This window comes from Lygodium microphyllum, chromosome 28, assembly GCF_053477565.2.
Source record: "Lygodium microphyllum isolate KBCC chromosome 28, Lygodium_microphyllum_v1.1.10, whole genome shotgun sequence".
Lineage (NCBI taxonomy): Eukaryota > Viridiplantae > Streptophyta > Polypodiopsida > Schizaeales > Lygodiaceae > Lygodium > Lygodium microphyllum.
Genome location: NC_141162.1, coordinates 79,538,088 through 79,564,199, shown reverse-complemented (window position 1 = coordinate 79,564,199; position 26,112 = coordinate 79,538,088). Strand labels below are relative to the sequence as shown.

The 26,112-nt window shown below is 40.7% G+C and overlaps 1 protein-coding gene across 9 annotated transcripts in view; it reads left to right on the top strand.

The window, feature by feature from the left end:
- The window catches only part of LOC148011649 (WW domain-containing protein), a 139,677-nt gene extending 121,494 nt beyond the window's left edge, over positions 1 to 18,183 (top strand). For 2 of the 9 annotated variants that reach the window (XM_087670915.1, XM_087670916.1), the window contains 5 exons: positions 15,590 to 15,672; positions 15,966 to 16,070; positions 16,157 to 16,233; positions 16,330 to 16,483; positions 17,157 to 18,178. In XM_087670915.1, the coding sequence (XP_087527041.1) occupies positions 15,590 to 15,672; positions 15,966 to 16,070; positions 16,157 to 16,233; positions 16,330 to 16,483; positions 17,157 to 17,240 (503 nt within the window). In that variant the 3' untranslated portion in view covers positions 17,241 to 18,178. Of the gene's footprint in view, positions 1 to 15,589; positions 15,673 to 15,786; positions 15,873 to 15,965; positions 16,071 to 16,156; positions 16,234 to 16,329; positions 16,484 to 17,156 lie in introns of those variants that run through there. The other 7 variants (XR_015689394.1, XR_015689393.1, XM_087670914.1 and 4 more) reach the window with 7 other exon arrangements.
- The last annotated feature ends 7,929 nt before the right edge of the window (positions 18,184 to 26,112 follow it).

Genomic DNA, 26,112 nt, shown 5'->3' with positions numbered 1-26,112 from the left:
GAGCAGTAGTAGAGAGATTCCGTATGCATCTCTCTCACTCTCACTCTCTACTACTGCTCTCTCTTTACGAAAAAAAAGAGAGAGCAGTAGTAGAGAGTGAGAGTGAGAGAGATGCATACGGAATCTTGGCCATTTCAGCTTTTTCATCATCAAATGTAGGGTTGTCCTTTGCATTGAGTTTTATATATGGAGGCAATGGTATGCCAATTGCTTTTCCCTTCTCCATATTGAAATGCTGCTAATCTTGGATACATACTCTTGCCTTGATATATAAAGAAGACCTTTTGATTTGTCGGTGAGTATACGCCATAGTTGTCAGGTACAAAAGGTACGATACGGTACGGTACGATAAAATACGATGCTAAATTGGTACCTTAAGATTTTATAAGGTACGGTACGATATTAGTACGAAAAAAAAACTTGATTATTTTGGATTAAAGATAATAGAATAGATATTTCAAGTCTCAATAGCAATGCTATTAGAGTATATAAGATGAGTACTTGAGGGTAACATGTCTTTGTCCCAAGGTATTGGTGTTGCACTGGTTTGACATGAGTCATCACGTGCACCCCCTAAGTGTGTGGCCTTTGACAAGGGTGGTAAGATCATAACTCCATGGGATTGTAAATACCCGCCAATAGCATAATGGATGTGGATCAACCCTCGACTTCAAAAGCATGTTGTAATGGGACAAATGCCTTTGCTGTGTTGGTAGATTTTCTAAATGATGATGTTCTTGTTGTGTTGGCAAATAAATCTATAGTGAGGTAGTTGCGATCCCACCCTTGATCTTCCATCTCATCAAGAAAATCTCTACATTTAATGTTTGATGTATTTGTTTACGTGGCAAGTAGCATGCCATGTGGGAAACCTTACACTCTAATGCTTGGGATGTTGTGTGTGTGACGGAGTAGAAAAGCCACAAAGAAGCAAGGAGAATCGTACACCTTCAAGTGTTTTTATGTTGGTGTTTCAACAATAGGAACTTGTTTCAATGTGTTGCTAATTGTCAGAGAGAAATTTCAACCGTAGTGATCAAGGGAGATGTTTTGCGCAGATTTGGGATGATCCTTCTTGGGTCAGTTGATGCAACGCATGGGTTTTGGCCCAAGAATGTTTGGACTTATCAATACTATCATCGCGGATTTCTCTTCACGAGTTTTGGTCAATGGTGGTGTTGGATCATGCTTCCCCCTTTCTTGATCGGCTAGGCAGGGTTGTTCGCTAAGTCCTTTGTTCTTTGCCTTGGCCATTTACCCCATTCTGACAATGTGGTCTTATCTAGCGGCCAATGGTGAGGTGGTTGGACTATGCCTTCCGTACGGGTGGTGGGCTAGGTCTTGGCGGACAACACCTTTATGTTTTTTAAGGCTGGTCTTGATAAATACAAAGAGTGATGGCCTCATGGGTCTTGCTCACCCTTCCTCGGGACTATACGATAATGCATTTGAGTTGGCCCTCATGAATTGCACTAAGAGTGATCTCTAGGTCTTGGGTTGGCAAGGGGAGGTGGTGCTTAAAGGTATTGTTTTTAGGCACTTGGGCCATCCTTTGGAAGCTCAGGTTTCACCTAAAGTGCTAATAGATTGGATCTCCTCAGGTATTATGGATAAGTTTGTATATTGGAAATCGCAAGCTTGGCCTTTTCACGTGAGATTAAAAATAGCGCAGACAAACACGATACCTATGGTTTGATATCACCTTTCCTTGCTTCCTTGGCCGAAGTTTCATTTACAGTGCATTACTCAACCCATTCAATTTTTGCTTTAGAAAAGAGATTTTAGATGGCTGGGTCTCTCTTGGATCTCCGGGCACCATGTTAGCACGCCTAGAAACACAGGAAGTGAGGTCGTTCTAGATTTGGAGACACATATGATTGCTCTTTGTTGATCACTATCCTAGTCTCTAGGCCTTGTGTGAAGGTAGGCAACCTTGGTCCTTGATTGCTAGGTTATTCCTTGAGACTTAGGGTATCAAGCATGAGAAGACTAGGATTTTTGCCTCATGGTGGCATGTGGTGAATTCCGAACAGCCTATCCATCTTAAGTCTTCTATGCTTTTGAATCATTTGATCCACTCTTGGAGTTCGGTCCTTCTTAAATCTTCTTGGCACCCACCTCAGGATCGAGAGGGGGCAAACTTTGTTAGAGCGAAAGTGTTGGCGGTTTTGAAGATTCTCTCTTCGCAAGGCAAAGAGCAACAAAGGCTGATGTTGAATAGGACAACGTGCTTGGGACTCATCACTATTGCTGATGCTCTTCTACTTGCCAGTGGGGTTGTTATGTTCTTCAGATTGGCTTGATGCTACTTTTGTGTTTCTCAAGCTGTCGCAATTTGTGGAACACCATCTCCACCTCTTTACGAGCCATGTAGTCTCTTCCCTTTGTGGACCAGGAGCATAGAAACAGGGAACGGCCGTTCCGGCCTGTAGGAACGGCCTAACGCGTTCCAAACCCTCCAAGGAGGTGAAACGGCCAGGGAACGTTCCTTGCCGTTCCCCATGCCGTTCCCTACCGTTCCCTGCCGTTCCCCCTGTCGTTCCTTGTTTGGAACGGCCGTTCCAGGCCTGTTTACTGAAAAAGTGCCCATTTTTTCGTACTAAACCGTACAGATAAGTACCGTACCGTACCATACGGATCGTACCGTATGGATCAATCTGTACTAGTATGAAGACAACCCTAGTATATGCATGCTAAGAATGTGATTTGCCTCGCCAAGATCGTTTATGTCAAAACTGTTGTGTAGGTTCTACTCCAGTGTGTGCAAAGCACGAATATCCTTGTCACCAATCAGTACATCATCCACATACAAAACCAGCATAATAAGGCTGCCATTTGCTGCCTTCTTGGTATACAAGCAGTGATCTACTTGATTTCTTTTAAATCCTTGAGATTGTTTGAATGTATCAAACTTATGATACCATTCACGCGGTGCTTGTTTCAGCCCATACAAGCTTTCGTTGAGTTTACATACCATCTTTTCTTGCATTTTGCCACAAAACCTTTTGGTTGTTGCATATATATGTCCTCACGCAGATCACCATGTAAGAAAACAATATTTACATCCATTTGCATGAGCTCCATGTTCTCACATGCAACCGAGTCCAATATGGCTTGCAAAGTAGTCATCTTGACTACAGGAGTAAAGATCTTGTCAAAGTCAATCCCATTTTCCTACTTGTACTCTTTTGCAACAAGTCATGCTTTGTACTTTGGTGAGGAACTAGAAGTGACAGTCATCTTGTAAACCCATTTGCATGGTAGAACTTTTAGTCCCTTTGGACAAATGCACCAAATCTGAAGTACCATTTTTCTTTAGAGATTCAATCATAGACAGGATAGCTTTATGCCATTTCTTACTATGCTCTTTGTCCATTGCTTCCTTGAAGCTTAAGGTTCATTACAATTTGTCAACATGACATACTCAACAACATAATTTTCACCATGAATAAATCTATTTGGTTGTTTGGTATTTCTGGTCGACCTACGGACCTAATGATCAGTGTTTGCTGGTGGTTTAGCTTGCAAATCTGCTCTAACAGTTTGTTGTTCAAATGGTTCAGCATGCTGCCCTGCACGTTCTAGCTGTTCTAATGTCACATTCTCTTGGTGAAATTGTGATATATCATGGGTAACTTCTTATCGATCGATTTTAGAATCATCCCCTAGGGTCATGTATAGTAGGTATTTGTTGTTGTACAACAAGTACTCTTTGCTGTCCTACAAGTATCTCTTCTCGTGTGACATCCCATAGGAACCCCCCCCCTTTCTTTTTAATTTCAAGGAAAATTTTTATCACTAGTTCAAAATTTTTTACTCCCCCCTCTCTCCCCGCCGACAGCACGTCGGGGAGAGAGAATGGGAGTGGTGGATGATGGGGAGGAACGCATGCAACCTCCAGGTGGAGGGGAGGCCATGCCACCTACCTTCTCCCCTCCCCAGGGGAGGCTTCTTCCGTCCCCAGTAAGAAGGAGAGGAGGCTAGATACGTTGCCACCCTCCCCCCGTCAGTTGCTGCACAAGGCCTCGGGCCTTCGACTGGAGTTTCCCCCCCCCTCCCCCCGGGCTCTCGGCCGAAGCCACTCCACACCACCAGAATGACGGTGCTGCACCACCCCCTGAGGGTCTTCCAAACGCAGTCTTTTTCCCCCCCCCCGACTTGCTACAACGGCAGCTTCTGGTCCAACGTGTACTTCGCCACCCGGGCTGACGGCTCGGCCCATTTCCCCCTCGTGTTAGTTGGCCTCCGACGGAGGCTACGGCCCCCTCCTTACATCACCCCCCCTATTGACTGACGTTGCGGGAGCCTCCCAGGGCCCTCCAAACAAGCCACCTCCCTCCCTGGTTGTTTCGGGCCGTGAGGAGAGAAAGGAGGAGAGGATAAGAAGGAGAGGGTGGGAGAAGAGAAAAGGAGGAGGGAGAGAGAAAAAAAAAAAGAAGAGGGAGAGAAGGAGAAGAGAGGAAAAGGAGTGGAAGAGAGAAGTAGAAGAAGGGAAGGAGTAGGAGAGAGGTAGAGGAGGAGGAAGTAGAGGAAGAGAAGTAGAAGGGAAGTAGGAGAGAGGTAGAGGAAGAGGAAGTAGAGGGAGTGAAGTAGAAGAAGAGAAGGAGGAGAAGAGAGGGGAGGAGGAGAGAGGTAGAGAAAGAGGAAGTAGAAGAAGAGGAGAGAGGTAGAGGAAGAGGAAGTAGAGGGAGAGAGGTAGAAGAAGAAGAAGAAAAGGTAGAGGCAGAGAGTAGAGAAGTGGTAGAGGAAGAAGAAGAAGAAAAGGTAGAGGCAGAGAGTAGAGAAGTGGTAGAGGAAGGAGAAGAAGAAGAGTAGAAGGAGAAAAGAAGAGAATAGGAAGAGAAAGAGAGGGAAGGAGCAGAAGGAGAAAAGAAGTGGGAGAAGGAAAAGAAGAGAGAGAGAGAGAGAGAGAGAGTAGGAGAATAAGTGGAGAGAGAGAGAGAGAGAGAGAGAGAGAAAGAGAGAGAGAGTAGGAGAATAAGTGGAGAAGAAGAGAGGGAGAATAAGTGAAAAGAAGAAGAGAGAGAGGGAGAAAGAAGGAAGGAGAGGGAGTGAGAGTTGGTAACCGCATCAAGCCACACCCAAACCACTCCCTCGGCAAAGGACCCCATTCAGCGGTCTTTCCCACCGAACCCGAACAAGCTGAAACCCATTAAGGTCCGGATTGCCCAATCTCCGCGAGGTGAATGGCTCCCAAGAAGAAAGTTGCAGGAAGCGTAGGCGCCCAAGCTACCGGTAATGTTGGAGGGGCGAGCGGAACGACCAACGCAGCACATACGAATCAAGCCCAGGTTCTAAGCCTTAAAATTAATTAAGTAATATTACTCGTGGAAGAGATGAAATGGTTTGTGCATGGAACAAGAACGAGTCTTAGGGTTTTATTTACTCTAAGAACTAAGTTGCATGCGCGAACGGAAGAGTTTGGGATTCACATAAAATGATAAGATTATCGCCTTACCTCACTTGAAATGATAGCTTTTACTCACATAAAATGATAGGGTTATCACCTTACTTCACATAAAATGATAGCTTTTTAACCAGTTCAGTGCATGAATAGTCATTTAGAATTCACGTTTCGCAATCATGGTTAAAAGAAACACATGAAATGTTAATTTCTGTTCATGAGATGCACTTGCATCGTTAGACAAAACCCTAGACTTTCATAGACGGAAGTCACATGTGTTTCGGTGCATTAGAAATAAGTATTCGTTGCCAGGAATAAAGAGAGATAAAAGTTGTTTAGGAGATACAACTATACTAAACGCACAATGTGCACTATGGTTAAGGTTGATTGGGAAATCCTGCATAGAACCACACTAAGAAAATTGGAAGGATCGCATGCATCTAGATTGCATCTTGAAAGTCTAAATGAAAAATCATGTGTTGCTATGTGTGTTAACTGAGCTTGGTTGGAATTAGAGATTAAAAGACCCTTGGTTGGGTTGCGAATAAGGCATGTCCGTTGCCTTGACTGACCAGCTAATGCTTGAGTTAGGGACTAAGATACCCTAAGGTAAAACCCAAGGGAAAAGCGCAAGTATAAGTCAACTTACCAAGACCATTTGCTTGTGTATCTTGTTCGAAATTATTGGGATCTCGCCAAGTCGGGAAAAGACCCAAGATCGGGTACTGGGAGCATCCGGGAAAAAAGGAGTCACACCTTAGCAGTCGGTCGCACGTATACTCTTCAAGGAAACTGAAGAGCCATGAAAGGAATTATGCTACCCACGATCTGGAGCTGTTGACTGTCATCCATACGACCTCCGAAATGTTCGTGCTTGTACTTAGGTGCATTATTTGATCTCTTTGCTCAAGGAACTAATTCAAGGAAAACACTTAATGCTTTAGGTTGAAAGCATGGAGGGAGAGGGAGGAACAACTACCTTCGACTACCTGCTTGGCCCTATCTAAGGGGGTAGTTAGCCGCATCGGGTATATGGACCTAACCCGCCGCGAGAGGTCTCTTCGTGGGTGCTGCTTGGAGTGGGAGGACGCTTGGGTGCCAGGGGAGGCTCTGGCTGTAAATCCCTTGCCTCCGATCCCGTACAAGAGGCCGACGTGACTTGAGATGGGATCTCAAGGCCTGTGTACTAGTCAACGGGCGGAACTTGGAGCAGCAATCCTGTAGATTGATGGGATAGCCTTCGGGCGTGATATTGGATATACTCCAGGATTTTTTTGTAAATAAAGAGCAGTTATTGGAGAAAAAGGAACTTGCTTGGCATTGTTTTTATGTCAATGCTTAACTTACGTGAAGGAAACCGTGATTAATTTGTTTGATTAAGGAAGCTGATTTTGCATGTCAAAACGTAATGTGTTAGGTAATTAGATAACTAAAGCAAAGTGAGGAAAGTGCGGTGGGCATGACTTAGGTCCGTCCTACGGAAGGGTGGTCCTGGTTAGCTGGGAACTTTTCTCAAACGTTGAGATAATAAGACAACGAAGACCTAGTGTCAGTGGATGTAGAATCTTCGGTTTATTCTGTTTTAGGGGAAATGGAATGGGTCTATGCCGTGCGACAGAGGAGTTGAGCTTCGCATCCCTCTCGTTTCCCATTCTCCATGAACCAAATGCAGCTTGAAACCGCTTCGTCTCTATTGTTCCTACGAAAGGTGGTACAACTAGAGCTTGACGCTAGTTTCTTTCTAGAGACTTTGCTGATAGGAAAGGAACCCTGACCTCAAGTCGATCCCAAGTGGGAACGGCTGGAGACTTCCGCTCGGGGCAGACTCAGGAAAACCTAGATCGCAAACCGTGTCATTTCCTGTGAGTGCCAGGCGGAGCCTTCTAGACCCTCCTCCCGATGGGCTGCTAAGACGTGTCCCGTAAGCGGACAAACATGCACGTTACATCTCGGAACACAAGCCTTTTGACTTTCTCAATCTTTTCGAGTTGTTTATGCGTGCGATCTTCTCAGAAGATAATATCATTGCTGTGTAATATTTTCCTTTTCTCGGAATCTCGTAATTTATATCCCAATTCGCCCTCGTTACCATATTTTAGGAAAATGCATTTACATGACTTTGGCTCCAATTTGCTGCGCTGTTCCTTGCATGGTTGCACAAATGCCTTGTAGCCAAACACTCTCAAGTGTGCATACGAAGGTGGTTTGCCCGATCACACTTCTTGAGGGGCATCCCCTTCCCCTCCTCCCACCCACATCCCCCCCCCCCCCAAAAAAAAAAGACCTGTTCAGTGACCTATTTATTGGGCGTGCAGTTGTCATAACAACCTTTGTCTAAAATCGATGAGGTAATGTAGCATGAGACACCATGGTAGGACCTTCTCCCGAGTAGTACTATTTATACGCTCTACAACACCGTTTTAGGGTAGATTATAAGGAGCAACGAGCTCTCTCTTTATCCCTTTGTTATCACAAAAGACCTGAAAGGCTTTGGACACATATTTCCCACCATTGTCAAAGGGAAGACACTTTAATGTCTTGCTGGTTGTATCTTCAGCAAGTTCCAAGAATTCTTTAAACTTATATAATGCCTCGCCTTTATGACAGATCGGATAAACCCATACTTTGCGTGTGGCATCATCAACAAAGTAATAAAATATTTCTTTTCCCTAGAGACAACCCGGACATCTCACATATATTTGGATGTACCAACTCTAAGGGTGAAGATTTTAATGAAAGAGACTTTTTATGGGATGTTTGAGCATGCTTACCAAATATGCAATGATCACAATGATCAAAATCAACATACCTCAAATATGGCAGATAACCCAAACGAGAAAGTAGTTTTATTTCAGTTTGACTCATGCGCCTTAACTGACTATGCCAGAATGACACTTGGTTGCGCGGTTATGGCGACAACATGATCACACATACTAGATACATGATCACACCTTCATTATCCAGTTGCCCTATGCTTATCAAGCTCTTCTTGAGGAAAGGTACATGCCTCACATTATGCAAAGTGAACACTGAACCATGCTGAAATGTCAATTGCATTGCCAATCCCTGCAATGTCATGCATAGTTGTTCCCCAAGTGGACAACACCACGTATGCTACCACTGTGGTCAAAAAGCCACTTACGGTGTGGTGTTACATGGAATGAAGCACCTCAATCAAGAATCCAAGTGTACATGTCATCATCAGAATTTGTAGTCAATGACTGTGCACTAAAAGAAGAAGCAAAGAGGACATCATTGCCACTTTCACTTTTGTGGAAACACCACGTATGCTACCACTATAGTCAGAAAGCCACTTACGGTGTGGTGTTACATGGAATGAAGCACCTCAATCAAGAATTCGAGTGTACATGTCATCATCAGAATTTGCAGTCAATGATTGTGCACTAAAAGAATAAGCAAAGAGGACATCATTGCCATTGTCACTTTCGTGACTGACTACATTGACTTCCTCTATCTTCACACTGCTCTTTTTCGTATATTGATTGTATTTTTTCTCATCTTTGCTATCATCAGTGCTTTTGCCCTTGCCCTTGTCTTTCTTCCACTTAAAACGATCCTGCTTGAAATGCTCTTTCTTGCCACAATGATGGCACTCTATATTTTTTCCATGAGACTTGTTGCATACTTTGTTTTCAGAATTATCCTTCTATTGGGATGTGTCTCTAGTATGCAATGCATTTGAAGACTTGTTTGCTGAAATATTTTGTCTATTTAGCTCTTCCATGAGTAAATAACTCGTTGGTCTCCACATCTGAATATAACAGCAGGGCATTGGTGTTACTCATAGCTGTCCTAAAAGTGTCCAAACTTTCAGACAAAGTGCATAGTAAAAATGTTGCCTTGGACTCCTCATCAATGTGGAACTCCAAAGCAATCAGCTAGCTGAAAATAGAGCTAAAATCATTCAAATCTACAAAGATGGTTGTACCTTCTTTCATATGAAGGTCCATCAAAATTTTCAACTTATTAACCTTGCTTGATGAACTTCTTCGAGCATGTAACTCCTCAAGTCTTTGCCACGTATCATAAGCAGATTTCAATTTCTCTATGTTAAAGAGAGAGTGTTTGACATTGAAAGCTCTATGGTAGAGCGTGCAAGCTCATCTGACTCGTCCCACTCATTTGGATCCATGGTTGCTGGTTTTATCCCTTTGTCTTTATGGGCTTCACCCGTTTCTTCTGCACCAAGACATTATAGCACTGCTTCGGCCATATAGCAAAGTTGTGTGTAGCCTCAAGCTTCTTAACATGCAAAAGATTGTTGCTATCACTGCTGCCAGCCATGATTTACAGCTCAAAAGTGACTCAAAAGTCAACAAATGTAACACGAATGACCAAGGTACAAGCTAAGTACCGACCAGCAATGAAAAAACAAGTAATTGCGGAAATTTCAGATCTACAAATCAATTTTCAGAGTCATAAAATGTGTGCTATAGCACACCACAAGTAATTGTATTTGTGTCATGGGCTACTACATCAATTGCATGACGAAGCCCCAAATTTTAACTACGATTTTTGCTCCAAATGCATCCATGGGTAAGAATTGACTCACACTGTCAGAAGCCCCAAAATTTCTCTACTCAAGTTGCTCAAATTGCATTAGACATCACTCCCGAGAAGGTTCCACAATCCAAATTTGCCAAGATTTCACAAATTTTGCAAAAGCTCCAAATTTGTTCGGGGTCCAATGTGCTCAATTTGCATAGAAATTACACTGCAAGTACATACCAAGACCAAATTTGACACAAATTTTACAAACTTTGCAAAAGCCCCAAATTGTGCGGGGTCCAATGTGGCCTAACATAAAATTTCTTTTTAAAAAATGATAATAATAGTTACTTGAAGAAAACTACAACTTTTTGAGCCAAAATTTAAGACAGAAAATAAACATGAGCAAAAATAGGAGAACTTTTGATTTGGACCTTTTTTGTGAGATCCACGTGTGTTGGTTATTACCCTTGGGTCTCTATTACTTGCTATTTTCATGAAGATGAGAGAGTTGTGTATGATAATACTAAAGTTCAGAGTTATGTACACGAAGTCCCCTTATAGAACATGTTGGAACCAAAAGATCAGTCTAGAGTCTCCTACAATTGTCTGAAGTGTCATAGAAAATAGCTGAACTACCTTTTTGGGGCTGTTTTAAGAAGGATAATGTAAATGCATGTTTTGGTGCCTCAGCAAGGATAGCCAGTCTAAATCAGGCCTCATCGCCATTACCATCACCATCATCATCGTCATTGTCATCTTTTTTCCAACGTATAAAAGAATCAGCCTTTGCAAGTGATGTACGAGCTAGCAAGCAAAGATTGGAGCTCACATAAACTAGGTTATTCGTCTTCATTGTACCAAGACGATTTGTCTTCTTTGAGTGAATGTGATTGAATGAGCTCCATAGTTTCTCTAAACAAGAAGACCTAATTGTTTGGCTAAGAATACGAATAGCCAAACTCTGCAACTCTGGAGCTTCTGCCTCGTAGTCCTCCCACCATAAAGCAGCCCCAATATTTATCCTGTCCTCTAGTGCATCCTTTGTACGAAACATCCCTAATGTTTACCGGTACACAAAGAGCTGATTTTTAATTTTGTGTTGCATTTCACGGCTAGGATAAAGCTTGGTAAGCAATGTGTTCCAAGCCTTGACCACCTCAAGGTCTCTTTCTTGCATCTTTTCTTGAAACTCAGGATCAAGCACATATGCTGCAGCATGCATAGGAGAGTCATACTGATTCCATCTGCTGATGCATAACTCCTTGATTTGCTCATACCTATCTGCATTTGGTTCCAAACTCTCCAATCTCTCAATCATGCGATCCATACCTTCATAGATCTTTTCAATGCATGGATCCATGCCATCTGCAAGCATAAGAGGATCAACCATTTGGTTGGTGCGATTCACCTCATCCCAAAAATCTCTATCAGAGACATGCATTGCATAACACAACTGTAGCAGTGGCAGCCCCAATCCAATTTTCATACTCATCACTAGCAAATAGCTTCCTAATTGCACCTTTGCAATAGTGCAATCGACCAAGCATAAGAAAGTTATATGCAAATCGTGTATCCGAGTATTTGAGACCTTCTTTGTCACTTCTCTTGCGAAACTCAGCATGTAAGTACTGATGATTACATATAAATGTGATAATCTTGTTGCCTTTCGTAACAAGAGATGCAATCCATGGCCAGTTCCCAATATCCTTCAACAGGTTATTCAAGCAATGCGCTATGCATGGACTAAAGGTGATATGTGGATACATTGCCATTAAAATGTTTCCTGCTGTCCTGTTTGTAGGTTCACCATCTGCCACAAACTGCGCTACATTTTCTGCCCCAACAGCCTGCACTGCCTCGCACCACTCGGATGCCAATAAATCTGCACTCTTTCCAGTCTCTGAAGCATCATGACTACCAATAAAGTATACATCTCCACGAGAATATGCGACAATGCCATGTATGAACCTATGGCGTATGTCACTCCATCTATCTGCTATCAATGTCACTCCATTTCTTGCCCATTGATTGCGAATATTTGTTGTTGCAATCTCTATGGCTGCTTTCTCCTTCTGAAGCAATGTAGTCCTGATAGTTTCTGATGAAGGGGGCTTATATGTGGGTCCATACTCTGCAATCTTTGTCACCATATTTAAAAAATAAGGTGACTTGGCTGATTTGAATGCAATATGGTCATGGTAAAAAAAATGTGCCACTGTTGCGTCTGTTTCCTCTTTTTTCTTTGGTTCCCATGAAGTGTACAATAAACTCTATCTAACGCCACGACCTGCTGTCATCACTGATGGCCCACGAGAAGGCTGTGTAGCCACTAAACCTGGTGGTCTTCTACATGAAGCACCATGCCCTGTTGGCCTTGGAGTCCATGTTGTTGGATCCACTGCTATATTTGGAGTCCGCCTGGCATGTGAATTCCCCATAGAAGTGGCTATGCGGTCAAGTAACTCCTGCCTTTTCTCAATTGATACATTGGTGCAAAAATGCACCTCTTTTCTCTCCTCGTATAGAAGATGGGCTCTCACTTTATAAGCCCCACTAGTGCGAGCATAAGAGCAAAGTTTGCATTTCCAAGGGCGAGTCCCTCCACCTCTCAATGGCACCCCTGCATCTACCTCATCCCACCATGACCAAGTAGTGCTTTGACTTCGTCCAGTTGTTGACGAAGTACCTTCTGAGGACGATGAAGATCCCATAGATGTCAATGCTGCCATCTATATAAAAGTGACAAATAATCAGTAAAGCTCAATAAAATTGCAGAAATTTGCAGCCAAAATTACAATATGCATGTGTTAAATTTTTAGCAATGCTAAAAATGCCAGAACTTTGGTGCTACTTCAGCCTGCATTCCTTTTATTGAAAATGCCACAAATTTGGGGCATTCTAGCTTGCATTCCCTTGCTGAAAATGCCCCAAAATTTGGCGTATTTTCAGCTTCCAAACTTGGGGCAATGACTAACTCAAAATGCTCCAAATTTGGGGCATTCCAGCCTGCATTCCCTTGCTGAAAATGCCCCAAAATTTGGTGCATTTTCAGCTCCCAAGTTTGGGACAATGACCAATTTGAAATGCCCCAAATTTGGGGACATTGCAGCCAAATTTAAGTCCCAAATTCCAATCCTTGAGAAAGACCCAAATTTTGGGGCAACTACCAACAATTGAAGTCTGATCCAAAATGCCCCAAATTTGGGGGAGAATCGAGATAATGATCCTCGAGACCTCACCTGATTGCGGGCAAGAGTCACGCCAGGCAAGAGAGGCGGGAGAGGTAGGCGGGTCCCGAGAGCAGGTGGGAGTAGGTAGTGGGGGTAGGTGGGGCAGGCAAGACGGTCGGCGAGGCAGGCGAAGCGGTCGGTGGGATCAACGCGAGTCAAGGACAGTCGGGGGGAGAGCAGTCGGCGGGTAGGAGCAACAACGCGACTGTAGTCGGCGGGTAAGAGCAGCATGCGATTCGTGAGCATTGGGTGCAGTTGGCGGGAGTGCAGTCGGCGCGAAACGGGCCAAGGAGTCGGCGGGAGCGCAATGGGAAACAGGCGTCAAACGAGCCCGCTCAAATAAAAGTTTTTTTTTTTTAAAAGTATTGTGCTAGAACGATCGTTCCAAATAGGGAACGGCCCTGGAACGGACAGGGAATGGCCCGGAATGGGAGGGAACGGGCTGGAACTTTCCGCCATCGTTTCCTGGGCTCAAACCTCTCGGAACGCATTAATCAGTTCCTATGTGCTGGAACGGACGTTCCCTGTCTCTGATTTGAACACACTTGGGGCCATCGGAGCACTTTTTCCCCTCTCTTTAGGAGGCTTTTTTTCCTCAGCCTTGTATAATGCCTATTCACTCTTAGGACATGCTTAGTCTTGAAAATCTTCTCTATTGATATGTCTCAATACAGTTTGAGTTGTACTCTCAAGCTTATTCTTCACCAAGTTGTGTGCTTGCATTCTTGCAACCCCAAATCGCACAATTGGTATTAGAGCAAGTTTTGATCTCTTGGTAGTGTCATCAACACGCTCCGCTTGATTTCCTCAAATTGGGATGAGATTTGACGAGCATTTGCATGTCGATAAATACTATAGGCAAGTCCGCAAGGAATTGGCATTGTATTTTTTTATATGGGTTTATTTCGGCCTTTGTTTGCACTACAACCAATATGGCGCAAACTATTTCATCCTTTTGTGCAAAATTTTCAACATTAGTTAATTCTATAGGTAAGAGTCCTTACAATCTTCTTTTGTATCATGCTACATAACACAAGTTGATTTTGTGTATACTATCCTCTATACATGCAACTTTTGCATCAAGAACAATCAATGGCCATAGCTAGCAACAATGATGCATTCCGTATATTGATTGTTGAGGACAAGTTGAATGGAACAAACTATTAGTTGTGGAATTATATGATATGGCATGTATTGGTTGCAAAGGGGCTTTGGAACAGTGTATTGGACTTGAAAGACACCCTGGTGGCTTTTTAGAAGCTGCAAGTTCTGTAGAAGCTATAGAAATATGGTTGAGGATGTTACAGGTTTTAGTTTTGCTCCAATTTATGATACAACAACACAACTATCTACTCGTGAATAGATTCATTTGGATGGCATAGAAGCATATGCTCATGCTTTGATTGCATTGTTTGTTAAACGTACCATTATCCCACATATTCGCTCGACGCTTATGTGAGACAACTAAGGATGCTTGGGATACCCTTGCACGTTTGTATCAAGGAAGAAATTTTTGAAATATGCCTCTCTAACAAGCTCATATGAATCCTCCTCTATTTGGTGGAAAAGGGAAGATGTATTGGACCCATGAGAAAAGACATAAATACACCCATGTGTGGTGCTAGTTGGATTCCCATGTGACAATGAGGGTTACCTAGGCAAAGCCCACTTGTGTGTGCCTATAAAAGATGCTATATCCCACATTGTAACATCTCTATTTGACTCATAATCATTCTCTATTAACAAGATTATGATTCTGCTTTGTTTCTAGTTTGTGTCTTGCTCTCTTTTCTCTCCACACACATATTCTCTCTTTCGCGATTAAATAATACTTCATTTTGGTTGTTGCCAACACAATAGAGTGCTCTTAAGATACCATCCCCTATGGCTATGTTGGCAAGCTCATGAATGTGTGTGGATATACAAAAATTTCAACACAGTATGAGAGCACATGCTCTAGGCATGTGCACATTTGTCAAGCTCAATCACATGATTACTTCAAGCTGATGCATACTCAACTCATGCTTAGAATTAAGCTTAGGTGATTGTAAATCTAATTTTTATCATTATCTTGGTCTACTTAGCTACGTACTTCGCACCGACCCTTATCTTCTTCACCCACCCTCTCCTCTTTTCTCTCATCTACCATCTTGAAAGAGATTCCATCTTTTTTACTTAGAGAGAAATTCCTTCTCTACTTTATTGTCAACAGCCCTCTTTAAATCCTTACCCTTTCCTGCACGTGGTCTTTCCCACCTATCAAATAGGGATTTATTTTGGTTATGTACAGTGTACACATGGGTAGCTATCATATGTCTACTCAACTTTGGGTGTTGTTTTTCTGCTGTCTTGATTTTTGGAAAAAAGAGAAATTCAGTCTGGAGAAATACAGGGAAAGTAGTTTTTGACCAGCTGTTTCTCATGAGTTGAGGTGATATTGTAGGTAAGGTGGTAAAGAAACGAACACACTCTATTACAGTGGCTCCGATGCTGACAAACAAAAAAGTTTCTAGCTTGGTAAACAAGGTAAGATATCATAAGGTCCTTTTTTATCTCTAGTGGTTCAAGTGAAAGGGGAAAGATATTGGCTAGCATGTTTAGCATGCATTAGACACTTTTCTGTACTTTAAGTATTTTCAGGCAGTTTTGTTCAGCCCACAGGCCTGTTATGCTGAAGATACAAACCAAGGGGATTCGAATTGTGATTTTAAGGCATTTTGGAGATGGTGAGGCTTCTCAGATGAGAGAAGTAGAATCAGTTTTCTTAAAGGTACCATAAAGGGGCTAAAAGGATTCTTTTGTATATCGTTTTATTGCAGTGGAAACAAGCAAAAGAAGAGCTGCATGGTGAGGAGGAGGAGGAGGATGACAGAGCTCTTTATGATCTAGAGGTGCTGGAGAAGAGAAAGCAAAAGGAGATCGAGGTTTGATCCTATTAGTTCATCTATACAGTAGCTGATCTTATTGCAAATCAGCTGGATATCTGTTAAGTTGCTATTTTGTTAATCAGGAATGGCGTCAGCAACAAATTGCCAGTGGAGAAGCCTTGGACAATGCAAACTTTCAGCCTCTAGGAAGTATAGATTGGTATGCAGGACTAGTTTCTCATGATAAAGATAATCTTTTTGTCAGCAGTGGAAGATTCAGTTGAACCTAAGTTGTTGATTTCTTAACACTACACAGGAGGGAGAGGGTGAAGCGAGCTAAGAAAGCTGATAGCAAGGAAGGGGACACAAAAGCAGAACCTTCGTCATTCTCAGAAGCTAAGCAATTAGCTCAAAAGAAGCTGAGACCAAATCTAACAGAGATTTCAAGGAGCCTTCCTACCGGGTGGCAGGTAATATGCAGTGCTGCTTTCTGGAAGATTTGTGGAAGAGTGGAGTTATTCTTTTCAAAATATGCTTAGCCAAAAACACAGATCTCTCGAGTGTTCACTTGTTGTAGCACTTAATCATGGTCATTGCTAGGTTGTATGAAAAAATCGTGCCTTCATTTTGTGATTGCAAGATGGATGATTTTCTTTCACTTGGCACCCAGAAGCTGTATGTGTAAGACCTGTTACGTAAAAGCTCTTTGGATGTCTCATGTGAGTCTTCATTTTTTTATACAAATATTTCTGACAGAGACTTGTTTCTTGAAATCCAGAAGTAAATGCTTAATCTATCTGGACTATTTTCTTTTTGGAAACTTCAAGCTTTGGCTTCTCAGTATCCAAATTTCTTAGTGGAAAGGGTACTTAGATCTTAGATCTAAACCCATCATTTGTTTCTCCAAGTGATCTGCTAAATTTTCATTTGGTGCCAGTGCTTCTGCACTGGTAAAATATGATTGGATTCTGATCTGTTTGAGTGAGAGTATTTGTTTCAATTGTTTACGCGTAAATTGCATAGCCCAATTTCACATTACTTGCTTCTTATTCCTGATTGGGTTTTCTTAAACATAGCAACTGACATGATTAGCAGGTAGTGCCGATTCAATAACATGCATTTGTGGTTATCATCATTTCACAGGCCTTTTGGGATGAAGCATCAGGTGAAGTGTACTATGGCAATTTGACTACTCAAGAAACAAGCTGGGACAGACCTGTAACATGAGAAGCATTGAACTGTGAAGTTGCCATCTCCAGTCCTTGTGTGGACTTCTTCAACCTAATTTCTTCTCAGTTTGAGAGCGGAACTTATGTTCTCTATGAGGTTCACAATGCAGCTAGGCTTCGTGCTAATTCTGTCTGCAGGCTGGCTAGTTGGGTACATGTCAGTGGGCGACAGCTGGTGAAATGGCAAATTATGATGGCCTAATTCAGCTGTTCAGATCTTTGGGGAGGATTATCTGTCGATGTTCAACCAAAAGCCAGCCCCTTACAAAAGAAAGCTTTGTCAGTGGTAACTACCATGTCAAGTTGTCGGAAGCGCAGTACCAGTTTTCACGACCATTAAGAAACACCATTGGTGACATTTTTTGTACTATGCTTCAGGAAAGTTTTCTCAAAGCTGTAGGATATGGATCTATCCACAATTTTGTGATTCCTCTGGAATGCCTTTCGAAAATATATCACCTGGGACAGCTATCATCTTTTGAGTCCTTAACTGACATTGACAGTGTTCAAAGCCGACAAATTTGTAATCTGTCAACCCATTTAGTCATAGTCTCCCTTGAGCTTGTAAAGAAGGCCAATCAAGCCTTTGCATATCGTTAGAATTTAAGGCAAATGCAGGTGTGAGATGTGTCTAACATAAGCATCATGACGAGGATGCTTTTTTTGGCTTGTCAATGATAGTCCAGCTGCATGGACTTGTTCTCATATATGGTTTACATCCTTACCTTTCATCTTGGGCTCAGGACATACTAATATAAGTATGGCAATCAAGGCCCGTGTTCTCAAAACATGAATGAGATTCAAATCAAGAATACATGGAGGCAACATCACTTGTATCAATAGATGCCGTACAGGAACGAGCGTGCATAAAAGAGTTGTAATCTACGTCTCTCAAAGCATGCATGAAAGATCTTTACTCTCGCATTTCTTCACAAGAGCATGAAGTTCTCCATCATCTCTATTCGCTCATCGGGCTCTCACACTAATCATGGTATTCTCTACCAACATGGCATGCATGATCGCAAGGCACACCCTTGCATGTTAGTCGGCACGCACAATGTTTGGACTTGGACAGCCTTGTCATCATGGCTCGAATGGCATGTCCGCCGCGGCTGTATTCAGCATGCACATCTTCAATTGCTTGTACTTGCATATATCCCTTATAGGGTTAATGTACCTCGTGGGCATCCAGCTACCTAAAAAGTAATCTAAGGTTTTGCATTGTCCTCCAACTGCCGTATCTATCATAGTACGAAGCCAATGGCCCAATAGTTTGTTGAGTGATCATCTAGGTTTTAAAGAGAGTTTAATTTGCAGCAAATCTTAAAAGGGTGTGATTAAACAGTGGTAAGCGAACTCACCTTGCACCTTTGACATATAATTGTGTCTGATACACTCAACTACTATAAACTACTCAAGTCTCCACACTAATAAGTAATGCCAACTATACCACCTTCAATTTTGAGCTAGGGGGGTGGTTGTATGGCACTCAATGGTAGTGCATGGAAAACATAAATCAGTGAGCTAGATATCTTTAGCCCCAAGCACACGGAGGCCTACAAGTTGGGAGCATGACAAAAGATCACAATGTCCGATTTTGTGACGGCTTTCATAATATTTAAGGAGGTAAGAGTTTCACTCCACACTCATGTAGTTATTGAACAACATAATGAACTACAAGAAGCTCTCCTCGGAGCTTACCATGGCCATGCTTGCATATTGTGACATGTTAAGAGTGTATCTTTGAGATCATGAGCTTAACAATATATTCAACATTGGTGGCGTCTTGCCTTGGTTGCAATTGCTAGAGCTACAAGGCCAAGTTCACCACATGAAGGCCATGGCTAGGAAAGGTAGGGTGGTGTAGCATGTGATTGCTAGAAGAAGTGTGTTGATCATGCCAACTCTCGTAAGTGGATCAATGAAGACCTTGTGTCGCTAAATAATGGTGTGATGCCAAAATAATTTTCAAATAATTTTGATACAACAAATATGGAATTAATCAACCTATGAAGCTTTACAATTGCTTACCAACGGACCCAACTACTAATCATGAATGCTTAATTATTGAAAATAAGAAGCATATAATTGTAGTATTGGTCTATGCAAGCAATTTCTTTGTACTTTTTACAATTTCTACATAGTATGAGGTTACCAAAATCTAGATAGTGACTTGATTCATCTTCTTTTGATTGGGAAGATAAAAAATGTCACAGGCTAGAGTGGCAAAATAGTGGGGCAATGGGGGTTAGCATTAGCCATTTTTTATGTACTTGCAAAAATTAGACAATTTTCAACAAGTATTATTGGCCATGCAAAAGCAACATCTTTTGTTTATTGTCTATGGCATTGGTTGAATACACGATGAAATTGATATTATCATCGTGAAGGTTTTTTCAGCATGAAATGCCAAATACCCTAGTATGTGGTGGGGATTGACCCTCGTATACATGATGTTTGAAAATTTCTCATTATAATTTCAACATTGTGAATTATGATGATGTCATGAGCTTGTACCAAGAAGGGACTACATACCTTGCTAGGTGTGATTGAGGGTAGGGGATTGTCAACCTCAGGTGGGGGTTGGTAGCTTCTTGCCCCAAAGACACTTAGCTAGGTATGTGATGCCTCTCAAGCAAAATTTTGTGATGTTTATCATCAAGGAAAAGGAAGGGAAAATAGCCCCTTTTCCCACATGGAAAGTGTAAAAACTTATCATCATAGAGGACATAACAAAAAAATTAGAACATTGGAAACCTAAAACATAATTGCATGATGTATTTACCTCAAGTTGAAAATTAGAAGAAACTAATGAACATGACCATGTTTGAGAGTAATGAAGGCAACCATGGTAGTTTACCATGAATGATGTTTTGCTTTCTAGATTTGAGTCTTTCTCCTAATATTCAAGAAATTCTTATTTTGGCTTTCTTTTTACCCTCGTGGAAACCCTTTCAACTAACCTTATAGTGCCTCTATGAGTGCTCATGTCCATGACAACCCTTTCAACTAACCTTACAGTGACTATGCCAGTGCCCACAATCATATAGTAGTAGGCTATGCAACCTATCATGGTATGTATGTACCACTAGTTCAGACTTACTTAAGTCCCTACATAAGCAATGTATTCTATCGAATTGGTATGAAAGGGAATTTGAAAATTAATGCATGGTAACCCTATTGTGTCTCAGAAGACAAATCTCAATCCTCTTTCCATGATGGAGAAGGTGAGTTTTTAAAATACTTTCTGGGTTAAAATTTGCATTGAACATATCATTGTCATTCTTTTCAAATATCCATTTATCTTTAATATGTGCTATTTGATATACATCACCACATATCAATATATCAATACCTCTGAAATGTTCTTTATAATTATGTTTAATAGATCTCATTTCTGTTATTAGCACGATTAAAAGTTCATTTAGCTTTAATGTCTCTTCATGAAACAATTGATGTTTACCATAATCTAACTTCCGATTGTGAAGGTCATGTGAGAACATGCCATGTATTTATTTAGTAGAGGACCCTTAGAGAGGACAAATAGTTAATTTGGAACACAATTCAATATTGGAGAGGTGGGCTAACTTCTCACAAATCCATTGTTGCATGACAAGTTTGAAAAATGGTACAATCATCTTGGTTTGTTTCAACGCTTGAATAGCTAAAGGGGCCAATAAAGTGATTCCCCCTAAAAGCAATATGCATCCACCTCAAATTAGTAATTATTTTACACAAAAGGTGTATCATTTTAAGCTAGTTGGAGCTATGAAAAATTCTTGTATGTGAAATATCAGCTTAATTTGGATTTTGTAAGGTTTTCTATAATTTGGATTTTGTGAGACCTTTAAACATGTTATTTGTAATTGACACGCCTTCAAATAATATGTAATATCCGTATTTACTATTCATGATACCCAAGGTAAAGGCTCTTGCCATAATAACTAGCTTAGATGCAAGACCTGAAGTCAACTTAAGATACCACCATATAAATACTCATGCCTAAGTTGTCATCAATAGTTATCTACTATGATATATTATCAAGTATTTACATCCATACCTAATAATCTTAGTTTATTTCAATTTCTAACATGACATGTTTTGACAATGGCATTGATACCTTGGTATCAGAGCAACATGGTGCCTTGCTAAGCTTCTAAAGAATCCTCATCCAAAGAAGGAGATGATGTAGTTCAATGCCCATATCCATCATCTGAATGTGTGTTTGGTTGGTTTGTCAAGGATGAGATGGTTCAACATGTCCAAGTGTTTTGGCTTGGTCATGTGCAAGACTTGCCTTTGGTTGTTGTAGCCATATCAATCTATCTATATCTCTTTCTATTCTATATATGATGGAAGGTTAGTATCTATGCCTTCAAATCCTTACCTCTTTGATTGTTATAGTCATATCAATCTATCTCTATCTCTTTCTATTCTATATATCATGGAACGTTAGCATCTATGCCTTCAAATGCGTACCTCTATATCACAAAGGCTTTAGAAAAATTCTTCACAAGACTCATGTGGTGCAAGTGTCATATTTGTTTTTACCTATTATAGAATTTTTTGCTTTATTGTCATCACCTATTAAGGGTTTATGCTTTAGTTATACTTCAAAAATCCTAGAAATTCACAAGAAAATGTTACATCAAAATGCTTGAGGGTTTATGCTTATGGATGGCATTGCCCCTAAGGGTTTATCCTTTAATTTTGGAGATAAAATGTTGACATAGTGAGTATCAATTCTCATTTTTTGTAGTTCATGCTTTTTAGAATGATGTACATATTGGGGATTAATGCAATATACATTCATGGTGTTGTTAACATTTCTTGCATAGAAAGACGTGTGAATTTCTTATAGAGATGTAGGAAAAACTCATTCTTATGGTTAATTTATTATACATTTTTAATTGATTAGGACTTGGAAAGCACTAGGATAGTTTAATCTTAGTACATAATAACTAAGGCAATTTTGCTTAAACATAGGATGAACCAAGTCAATTTTTAGAAAATGTAATCCTATGTGATAGAATATTTTAGAGAGCTTTCACTACACAATTATGAAAGTGGTGCTCTATTGAAATAAACACTTAAAACTAGAAAATCTTCTAAAGGTCTTCTAAAGGAAATTGCATATGCTGTTGTGCACAAGTTTTAATAAGAAAAGTCCTAGGGTTGTAGTAGCTAGTTTAGTGATAAAATTGTCAATGCTAAGCAATAACTAATACTCTATATTCCAAGATCTTTTGATGAGTCCAAGGAAGGTTGTACATAATAGATGTGTTGTCCTCTAAGATAACAAGGTGATGTGATCACTCAAGAGCCTCCTCCATGAAGTGATGGAATGTAGTCATAGAAATTGTAGTCCACATAAACTTTAAGCTTTGATTTTGTACCCCATTTTCCTCATTGGGGAATAGATAACTAATTATTTCAATAAAGATATCCTCCACATGTTACATGTGTGCTTAGACATGTGAATGGTGGATTTGTGTGGATAGATATATATTCTAAATAACAATAATTCAGTTTGTACTTTTGTTTCATAGTATGTATATAAGTTATGTACATGTGTGTAGATGTGTGTGTGTGTGTGTGTGTGTGTGTGTGTGTGTGTGTGTGTGTGTGTGTGTGTGTGTGTGTGTGTGTGTGTGTGTGTGTGTGTGTGTGTGTGTGTGTGTGTGTGTGTGTGTGTGTGTGTGTGTGTGTGTGTGTGTGTGTGTGTGTGTGTGTGTGTGTGTGTGTGTGTGTGTGTGTGTGTGTGTGTGTGTGTGTGTGTGTGTGTGTGTGTGTGTGTGTGTGTGTGTGTGTGTGTGTGTGTGTGTGTGTGTGTGTGTGTTAGCATAAAGCAAGATGATGGGGATCAATACCCTTGCAAGTTGCAATAGGGCCTTCCAATCTACCTATATAATCTACTATCTCATCAATATAGAGACCAAACAAAGTAGGTGGCAATACTAAGTATCCTTGTTCAACACAATGGTGCTTCACAATTTGGAGCATGTATCTCCCATTGTAACTCCTTTAGCACTATGATGTCTTCTAGCCCCCTCATAAGCCTAGCCTCTGGTAGAATCTCAAACACTTTTCTAAGCTCTTAATGTGAGTATAAGGTCCAATATAAGGGCCCTCTCATGATCCTATGCTCTCCTTATTTATAGTCTACCAGTGTATCTACAATCTATTAGTGGTACCTATGATCATCTGCATATAAAAAGGTTGTCTATCAACAAGATATGTAGGGTATATTTACCAGCGCTCTCATGAGGTGCTCTAGGAAACTATGTAGATCCAAATTTTCAAAGGCTTCATAGACTATATTGGTATTGGTGGAACCCATGTTGTGTGGGATAGGGTTGATATTCCTTTTGTGTGTGCAGAAGCCTTGGAGAAGGTTAGATAAACATGGTCTCCTATCACACCTATTGGTCTGTCTAAAATGGCAAGACTTAATATTTCCTAATATCAAAGTTGATGATCCCATCAAATAGTCTAGTGTATTGGGTTGCTTCTTATTATTTCAACATGTAAGAGCCTTTGACACCTTGGCAATTAGGAAAAACAATTATAAAATTTAAGTCTAGTTCACAAAGTAAAAATGTGTCCCTTACCCTTTATTCAAGCTTGATCTTCACATCGTAATGTCCTGAGTTACAACCTTGTGGTAGATTGGATCCTTTGTTAGGCTAAACACACAACAATCGAGGACCTTGGACAGACTTTTATTCTTTCATAAGTTGCAAGTCACTTTGGCGACAATCCCTTAACGTGTCTTCTCACAACACTTAGCTCTAACTAAACATGTATCTTCCTTTCTAACCCAAGAAGGCAAGAATACAAGACTAGATTTGTGGTGTAGTCTTATCTTTCCACATTGTAGTCTAGAAGCTTGATGGCTTGAAGATGGTTCCACAACCCAAGCACCACAATATGATGGCATTGCTCCTTTTTGCATTCACCACCTTGTATGCCAATGATGAGAGAAGAAGATGAATAAGAAAGGCAAGAAGACTATGTAAGAGCTTCACATTCCCTTAGTCACTCAACACACCTCGCACACACACACACACAGCTTCTTTAGCACACATGCACCAAAAGGGTAAATACAATTGATACTTCCCACCCTTATATAGATCAAGATTAGGGTTAGGGTTAGGTCACTTATCTAGGGTGGTGTACCATTTACATTTTAGAGTTTGTGACCCTTTTACCTTTTAGGATTTCCACAACTATGAGTTAGGGTTTCCCTCTTTTGGTATCCTATCCCCTTTATGGGAACTTGATTGGTCCTTCCTTGATGCATGGTTCTACCTTAGCTTAATTAGACGTCTTCTATGCTATTTCAATTGTAAATCCATGTGTGTAATCCATGCAATAGATGCATGTATCGATAAATGCAATTGGGGATGACGATACAATGTACATGTGTGTAATGAGCTCAGCTCTCATAGAATAATACAACCATGATAATGATACGTCCACAAAGTAGAAAAATAATATAAGTGCCCAAAACCAATCAGTAAAGTGCTCCAAAAATAAAAATCCACCACAATTCAACACGTACTTTCACTTTACTTCAATCTTCCTTGACTTTACCTTTGAGTTGTGCAAAAGTAGGCTTTCTTCCTTTCAAAACAAGGTGCATGGACATAAGCAAAATTACAAAGTATCAAAGGCATTTAGTGGTAAGTGTGTATGGGGGAGTGAAGTGTATGTGTGAGGGAGTAAAGTGAGTGCAAATGAACTAACTGTAATGGAACTAGATGTGAAGGATCAATGTGTAAAACAATTTGGTGTGAATGAACTTTGTATGAAGGAACTGCATGTGAAGGATCTAGGTGCGAATGATCTACATGTGAATGAGCTAAGTGTGAATGATTTAGGTGTGGACGATCTTCTATATGTAAACAATCTGGGTGTGAATGATCTAAATGTGAGTGAGCTTGTGCTGAACTTGATATGAATGATCTATGTGTGAATGATGTAAGTGCAAATGACCTAGGTGCAAAGGATCTAGCTATGAAGGAAAATATCACAATTGTTATGCAGGGCCTTGGAAGAAGCCTTACCATAGGGCTTATTATGGTTGCCTATCTATGTAGCTCTAGAAGCAGGTTCACGTGCACTCAATTTAGCATGCTCCTTCATGATTGTTTACTGGGGTGCACTTCTAGCCTAAGACAACTAAGTGGAAGCATTCTTGCTTATCCTCACTTCTCTATTCAAGGACTTCTCCATGTTCTCACACCTTCCACCTTTGCATGTTTATTGGGCCATTTTCTTGTAGCATGACAAAATAGGGCCAACACACATCTATACTACTTTAGAATTAGAAGAATTACTGAACTTCACTTTGACCCTACATGGCACCAAACCATGCATTTAAAACCAACAAAAAAGAGGAAAGTAATACTATTAGATCTACCAAACTTTTAAAAAACCATGTTGATGTGGGAAGTATTTCAAGAAGTGCACCAAGAATAGAAAATTTTATTTTTAATAGCAAATAACAGACAAGTGATTGGAGTTTATCCAAAATAGATATGTTAAAAATATACATCTTGGTGGAGTAAAGATTTGGCAAGCACCTCTTACTTTGAAGTATAAGGAAGGCTTCATCTGGTTAATACTTTTGATTTTTGCTCTCAGTTTTTTTTTTGTCAAAATCTTTATTTAATCATGTTTTATTCCCTAGTTGTACTCCATGTCTATTGATTTCTCCATGACAATTGTCTTTTGTAGGTGATCCTACTTATAACCATATGTTCCTCAATTAGCTTGTCAACTTTGGGACCTCCTTTGACAATTGTCTTTTGTAGGTGATCGTACACACAACTATATGTTTAGCTCATGGAACTCCTTTGACAATT